Below are 8,221 nucleotides of genomic sequence, written 5' to 3'. Positions count from 1 at the left end.
AGATAATATACTATACTATAGACTATACAATAGACTATACTATTGACTAGATTATAGACTAAACTATATACTACACTATATACTAGACTATACACTAGACTATATTCTGGACTATAGACGGGCCTATAGACGGGCCTATAGACGAGCCTATAGACCAGTCCATAATTTCGAATTTGTACAGAATTCTCAAAATTTTTCCTTTATTATTTACCGTTTATGTTGAAATAATAATGAATTGTTCAAATGTTTTTATTGAAACTTAACAAATTTTCGATAGTTACGTTTTTTCGCAAATTTTTTAGTTTTATCAGAATTAAATAGTTCCAAATTAAAAACTACTTTTACCCGTTTTATATCATCCACTAACCATGTTGTTATTAATTCATATTCAGCATTCGGCCAAGGAAGATTTATGGGAACTGGAATCTCCTTCAAACCGGATAAATAAATGTCATGCTGGCTTAAAAAATAAAATTGTACAAAAAATTCAAACTCAATCTATAAGACAACTTACATTATAAGGACAGGTGTGATTTGTATTAATAAAGCGCACTATGGCCTTATAGAAACGCTCTAAAATCCGATTTTTGGCATAATTTTCCATAAATTCACAAATATCATAGGTGGCGTTAAATGTTAAGGGTATCTTAATGGACGATAAAACATTTACTTCCAATTGTATGTGACAATTTGTTACGGGCAGCTGTAGAAGTCTTAAAATCACATTGAATTCCTTGATACCATCACTGGTCAATTTAGAGCCACATGTCTCAAAATAACCAAATTTTGTATCTATAGCCTCACATTCCAAACTTGTGACTCTAGCAAAAGATTCTGTCAATGCCCCTTGAAGAAGAATGATTAAAGTTAGTATATTTAACAATATTGAAGTCATATTGTTAAGTTTGAAAATCTATTGACAACTGATTTGTTGAAACGTTTCAGAGCGTAACTATATGCTGTGGATTTTTTAATAATCTATCACTTTATTTAATTGAGGATGTTGAATAGATTTTGATTATAATTTTAATTGATATTTAGTTAAAAAAAAAGCTTTTAGAAACAACATGTTCATTGTAATTAAATGTTTAAATTGGAAATCAAATTGACGAAATCATATAACAGTCTATAAACTAGAAGATCAGCCCATAGATTATTTCATAGACTATTCCCTAGACTAATCAATTGACTACTTTATAGACTTTTCAATAGTCCAGATCATAGATCAAGTCCCTAGACTAGTGAATAGACTACATAATAGTCTAGACCGTAGACTATTTCATTTTCTAGTCATTTCTGTGTCATACACTAGTCTATACCCTAATAATTAAGACCTTTAATCCGAGATATTCTTCCGAGTTGTTTTATTTTTATTAATTACATATCAATCAAACTTTTCTAGCGGAAGCTATAACACTAACACGAGTCTTTTTATTCATAATCCAGATAAGTTTCAATGTATAATCACCAGATGGAAAAGTATAACCCCTATCGATATTATTAACGTTTAAATCTTTCACGTAAATGTCATGCTGAAATGATAAAAGAAAACTCAACAATTGATATCTCTTTAAAGAATTCTTTAAACTTACATTAAACGGACACGTATGATTGAAATTTGTATGTTTCACTATACTCGAAAAGAACCTCTGTAGGGCACGTATTTTATTGCGATTTTTTTGAAATTCACAAAAATCCCAGGTTTTATTGAATGTATGCTTTAAGGATTTCATATATAAACCAAAATGTAGAATACTATGCGTGATAGGTTTCTCCAACAGATGTAATTCATATTGAAATAATGAAATATTATTTTGATCTCTTATTGCTTCACACAAAACGATGTGACCGAAATTTTCATTGTCCACAGAACATTTTACCCAATTTAGGAGTATAGTGCAGGAGTACTAAGAAAGGATTAAAGGAAGCAATTATAATATATTTTTTGCAAAAGTTGTGCTAACTAACCGTTTTAGAGTATAAAAGTAAAATTGTAAAATATATGATTTTCTTTTCAATTTTAAACATTTCTCTCGCGTAATTAAATCTGAACTAATGTTTTCTATTTTATGAAATTAAAATTTTTATTAATAACAATATTGTTTAAATTAAATGTCTATATTTATATTTTAATGGTTTAGTATTTAGTTTAATCTAATATTAATCTAGCCCTCATCGTAATTAATTTTTGAAATTATTTAAAAACATACAGTGAAAATCAAAATTTTAACATAATTTTTGGTACAGAAATTGACATTGAATCAATGTCAGGTTAGGTGTAGAAAATAACATTGAATCGATGTCAGTTTTCCTATAGAAAATGTTATTGACTCGAACTCAGTTTTCAGATAGAAAATGCCATCAAATCAATGTATGTCTTCGTATAGAAAATGTCATCGAACTGATGTAAGTTTTCGTATAGAAAATGTCGTCGAATCGATGTATGCATTCGTATAGAAAACCTGACAACGAATCGATGTCTATTTTTGTATAGAAATGTCATCGAATCGATGTTTGTTTTCGTATAGAAAATGTCATCGAAAATATGACATCGAATCGATGTATGTTTTCGTACAAAAGAATGTCATCAAATCGATGTATGTTTTCGTACAAAAGAATGTCATCAAATCGATGTATGTTTTTGTTTAGAAAATGTCATCGAATCGATGTATGTTTTCGTATAGAAAATGTCATCGAATCGATGTAAGTTTTAGTATAGAAAATGTCATCAAATCGATGTATGTTTTCGTAAAGAAAATGTTATCGAATCGATGTATGTTTTCGTATAGAAAATATGACATCGAATCGATGTATGTTTTCGTCTAGAAAATATGACATCGAATCGATGTATGTTTTCGTATTGAAAGTGTTATTGAATCGATGTATGTTTTCGTATAGAAAATGTCATCGAATCGATGTATGTTTTCGTTTAGAACATGATATCGAATCGATGTATGTTTTCGTATTGAAAGTGTTATTGAATCGATGTATGTTTTCCTATAGAGAATGTCATCGAATCGATGTATGTTTTCGTTTAGAAAATGTCATCGAATCGATGTATGTTTTCGTATATAAAATGTCATCCAATCGATGTAAGTTTTCGTATGTAAAAAGTCATCGAATCGATGTATGTTTTCGTATGTAAAAAGTCATCGAATCGATGTATGTTTTCGTATAGAAAATGTAATCGAATCGATGTATGTTTTCGTATTGAAAATGTCTTCGAATCGATGTATGTTTTAGTATAGAAAATGTCATCAAATCGATGTAAGTTTTCGTATAGAAAATGTCATCGAATAGATGTATGTTTTCGAATAGAAAATATGACATCGAATCGATGTATGTTTTCGTACAGAAAATGTTATCAAATCGATGTATGTTTTTGTACAGAAAATGTCATCGAATCGATGTTTGTTTTCGTATAGAAAATGTCATCGAATCGATGTATGTTTTCGTATAGAAAATGTCATCGAATCGATGTAAGTTTTAGTATAGAAAATGTCATCAAATCGATGTATGTTTTCGTAAAGAAAATGTTATCGAATCGATGTATGTTTTCGTATAGAAAATATGACATCGAATCGATGTATGTTTTCGTCTAGAAAATATGACATCGAATCGATGTATGTTTTCGTATTCAAAGTGTTATTGAATCGATGTATGTTTTCGTATAGAAAATGTCATCGAATCGATGTATGTTTTCGTTTAGAACATGATATCGAATCGATGTATGTTTTCGTATTGAAAGTGTTATTGAATCGATGTATGTTTTCGTATAGAGAATGTCATCGAATCGATGTATGTTTTCGTTTAGAAAATGTCATCGAATCGATGTATGTTTTCGTATATAAAATGTCATCCAATCGATGTAAGTTTTCGTATGTAAAAAGTCATCGAATCGATGTATGTTTTCGTATGTAAAAAGTCATCGAATCGATGTATGTTTTCGTATGTAAAATGTCATCCAATCGATGTATGTTTTCGTATATAAAATGTCATCCAATCGATGTAAGTTTTCGTATGTAAAAAGTCATCGAATCGATGTATGTTTTCGTATGTAAAAAGTCATCGAATCGATGTATGTTTTCGTATGTAAAATGTTATCGAAATGAAGTACTTTTTAAGTTTTCGTGTACAAAATATGACATCGAATCGATTACAGTTTTCGTATAGAAATCAATTTTGGAATTAAATTGCACATTTTTTTTATCAATCTATTTCACTTTATTGATTTAATTTCTATTAAAATATCCCTTTTTCGAGGAATTATTATTATAAAACTCTATAATACCAGCTAAATTAAAGCGAATCTTTTTGTCTATAATCCATAATGACTGAAATGAATATGCACCACTGGGCCAGGGTATATTTACAGCAATAGGTATATGCTTAGAACTCTTAAAATAAACATCATGCTGAAATGATTTTAATTAGTTAAAATAATTTTATAGAAAAAACAATCTCATCTAAAGCTTACATCATAGGGACAAGCATGATTAGCATTCATATAACGTCTATAGATATCATAGAAACGTTTTAATACCCGATTTTTCTTACGTTCTAACATAAATTTACAAACATCATAGGTACCATTGAATTTTAAAGGAACCGTAAAGCTTTTAAGTTGAAATTGTAATTGCAGCAGACAATTGGTTATGGGACGTTTGGGAAAAAGTTTTAAAACTAAATGAAACTCTTCGATATTGTGAATGTTAGTGATATAGTCGCATTTATCTAAAAGGAAAAATTCCTTATCCATTAGACGACACTTGAGATCTTTTAGTATTATGCCCTTTTCGAAAAGAGCTGCCGTTAGATATTGCAGAAAGATGAGTAAATTTAGGAGATATTTTATTAACATTATTAAGGCTTGGAAGTTAAACATAGACTGTTGCGTGCAGAAATATAATTTAGAAAGTTTAAAACCAAATGCTTTCAAATATTTTATTTTAATTGAAATATTATTTAGATAATTTTAATTAAAAATCTATTTAAATTTACTATTATTAAGCCATAAATATTTGCCAAAATATTGGTGTAGTTAAAAAGTATTTTACAGTTTAACTGAAACTTTTCTTATATCCACTTATTTATTAAAATATTTGTACAATATGTTTAAGCCTTAAACTCTTCTTAACTTACAGCTCTAGACTAATATGTCTATATAAAGTGTGTAATAAATTTTTAGCTTCTAGTCATTCTCGTAAACTATTAAATTTAATAGTTTTTTTCTATTTTTTAAAAATTGCACTTTTTGCAATTTGTTGCTTCAGGTTTTTATAACATAATAATAAACATTATTTTTATGAGCGTATAATCAATATTTGCTTGTTCTAATGTCTAAAATACATAAATATGATCAAGATTAACTCTCTAGATATTGAAGGTAAAAAGATATTTGCTAGAGATTTGCCATGGATGTGATGGCGCAATCTAATTGTGATGGTTAAGACCCCTAAAGCGAAATGTTAGGAAATATACAAGATCGTTAAGAGAAGATAGTAGACAGAGAGAGATAAAGACAAAAAAAAAAAATATGTAATAGTTATAATAATTGTTTTTAAATGCATAAATAATTGCTGGTTGTAAATATAGAATTATAGAATTTGATTACAATAAAATATTTAAATAAAGAGTAACACAACTAAAAATGATCTGCAATATCTGACAGCTGTGATCTTAGAGAGTCCTTTTTTATAATTTCCAAATTTTCTGCTTTAATTCTTTTTTCAATTTATTTCAAAACCTCACACGCTTTTCTAGTTTAAATAATGTTTTTTTCTTAAACAACTGCCAATTAATCTTTTTTAAATTGTTTAATAATAAATGACATTAACATTTGCTAACGATTTTAGTTGTTAGATTTTTAAATGTTATTTTTTTTAATTGTTGTTGTACCTATTTTGTATTTTAAATAATTTGTTTGAACAGTGTTGATGTCATGATTATTTATTTTTTGAAATTAATAAAAAAAAACAATTTGCATTCAGTTTAATTTATAGACAAAAATATCAGTTAAAGTATAGACACGAAAAACAAAATTTTATAAAAATCTATCAGATTTTAACTCTTTAAAAAATTTTTGTATGGAAAGCCAGTGAAATATAGAATTTTTAATGAATTTTTCGAAAATTTTCGAATTTTTAAAAACTTATTTTAAGAGAATTAAAGGATTTTTGGTTAAAATATGGATTTTAAGTGAAACATCGCTTTTTTACTACAATATTTAGTGAAACATTGGATTTTAGGTGAAATTTGCTGAAAACTACTTTCTGGTGAAACGGTGGACTAAATGGAAAACAATGCATTGTTTGTGAAAATATAGATTTTTTAGTGAAATAGCGGATTTTAAGTGAAAAATCGCTTTTTTACTGCAATTTTTAGTGAAACATTGGATTTTAGGTGAAATTTAAAGTGAAACAGCGGACTTAAGGGAAAACTATTGTTTTTATTGAGAAAATTTAGATTTTTAGTGAAATAGCGGATTTTTAGTGAAAATATAGATTTTAAGTGAAAAAACGCATTTTTACTACAAAATTTTAGTGAAACATTAGATTTTAGATGAAATTTACTGAAAAACTAATTTTAAGTGAACCCGCGAACTTTAGGGAAAACTATTGCTTTTATTGCGAAAATTTTGATTTTTAGTGAAATAAAGGATTTTTAGTGAAAATATAAATTTTAAGTGAAATCACGCATTTTTACTACAAATTTTCACGAAACAATGGATTTTAGATTAAATTTACTGAAAAGCGAATTTTTAGTGAATATTCGTATTTTCAGTAAAATAGTGAATATTTAGTGAAACAGTGAATTTTTTGTGAAATAGTGAATTTCTAGTGGAAATTCAATTTGAAAAATGGAAAGCCAGCAAAATGTAGATTTTTAGTGAAGAAGTAGATTTTTAGTGAAAGTAAAGATTTTAGGCGAAAAATCGAATTTTTACTATAAATTTTTGTGAAACATTGGATTTTAGGTGAAATTTACTTGAATAATTAATTTTAAGTGAAACAGCGGACTTTAGGGAAAACTATTGTTTTTATAGTGAAAACTTACATATTTAGTGAAATAAAGGATTTTTAGTGAAAATATAGATTTTAAGTGAAAAAACGCATATTTACTACAAATTTTAGTGAAACAATGGATTTTAGATGAAATTTAGTGAAAAGCTAATTTTTAGTGAATATTCGTATTTTCAGTGAAATAGTGAGTATTTAGTGAAACAGTGAATTTTTAGTGAAACAGTGAATTTTTAGTGGAAATTCAATATGGAATAGGGAAAGTCAGTAAAATGTAGATTTTTAGTGAAGAAGTAGATTTTTAGTGAAATAGTGGATTTTTAGTGAAAGTAAAGAGTTTAGGCGAAAAATCGCATTTTTACTATAAATTTTTGTGAAACAATGGATTTTAGGTGAAATTTACTTGAATAATAAATTTTAAGTGAAACAGCGGACTTTAGGTGTTTTTATAGTGAAAATTTACATTTTTAGTGAAATGGCGGATTTTTAGTGAAAATGTAGATTTTAAGTGAAATAACGTATTTTTAGTACAAAATCTTAGTGAAATATCGGATTTTAGGTCAAATTTACTGATAAACTAATTTTAAGTGAAACAGAGGACTTTATGGAACATTAGTGAAATAGCGGATTTTTGGTGAAAATTTTGAAATTATGGTGAAAAATCGCTTATTTCATGAAAATTCATTATTTTTAAAACAGAAGATTTAGTGAAAAATGGGGCTTTTAAAAGTAATTCGACTTTTAAATACAGAGTGAATTTTAAGTGAAACTAACACGAATTGTAACAACAGAATTTTTAGTGGAAAATCGGATTTTTAGTAAAAAAAATCACAATTTTGTTGAAAAATTTAGTTTTTTTGTGAAAATTTAGATTTTTAGTGAATCATCGGATTTTTAGTGAAAATTAGAAAATTTTGGTGAAAAATCGCTTATTTGGTGAAAATTCATTATATTTTAAAACAGAAGTTTTAGTGCAAAATTGGACTTTTTAGAGAAATTCTACTTTTAAATACAAAGTGAATTTTAAGTGAAAAGTCATTTTATTAGTAACAATAGAGTTTTTAGTGAAAAATCGGATTTTTAGTAAAAAATCCAAATTTTGGTAAAAAATTTAGTTTTTAGTAGTTTTTTTAATGAAAATTTAGATTTTTAGTAAAATAGCGGATTTTTAGTGAAATTTTTTAAATTCTAGTGCAAAATGG

The 8,221-nt window shown here is 26.8% G+C and overlaps 2 protein-coding genes across 2 annotated transcripts; both read right to left on the bottom strand.

Annotated features, from left to right (window-relative positions):
- Positions 1–493: 493 nt before the first annotated feature.
- On the bottom strand, positions 494–895 carry LOC119606169. Its single transcript, XM_037959569.1, has one exon. It carries the CDS (start codon positions 893–895, stop codon positions 494–496), a length of 402 nt encoding a protein of 133 aa, XP_037815497.1.
- A 3,337-nt stretch (positions 896–4,232) lies between these two features.
- Positions 4,233–4,861, bottom strand: LOC119606168. Its single transcript, XM_037959568.1, has 2 exons — positions 4,478–4,861; positions 4,233–4,415 (listed from the first exon to the last, which is right to left on the bottom strand). The coding sequence occupies exons 1-2, from the start codon at positions 4,859–4,861 to the stop codon at positions 4,233–4,235; spliced, it is 567 nt and encodes a 188-aa protein (XP_037815496.1).
- Positions 4,862–8,221: the final 3,360 nt, after the last annotated feature.

This window comes from Lucilia sericata, unplaced genomic scaffold (genome assembly GCF_015586225.1).
Source record: "Lucilia sericata isolate MDLA Ls3-8-SP2 unplaced genomic scaffold, ASM1558622v1 Contig000555F_arrow, whole genome shotgun sequence".
NCBI lineage: Eukaryota > Metazoa > Arthropoda > Insecta > Diptera > Calliphoridae > Lucilia > Lucilia sericata.
Note: the sequence above shows the minus strand (reverse complement) of the source record. Positions and strands in the feature narration are given on the sequence as shown.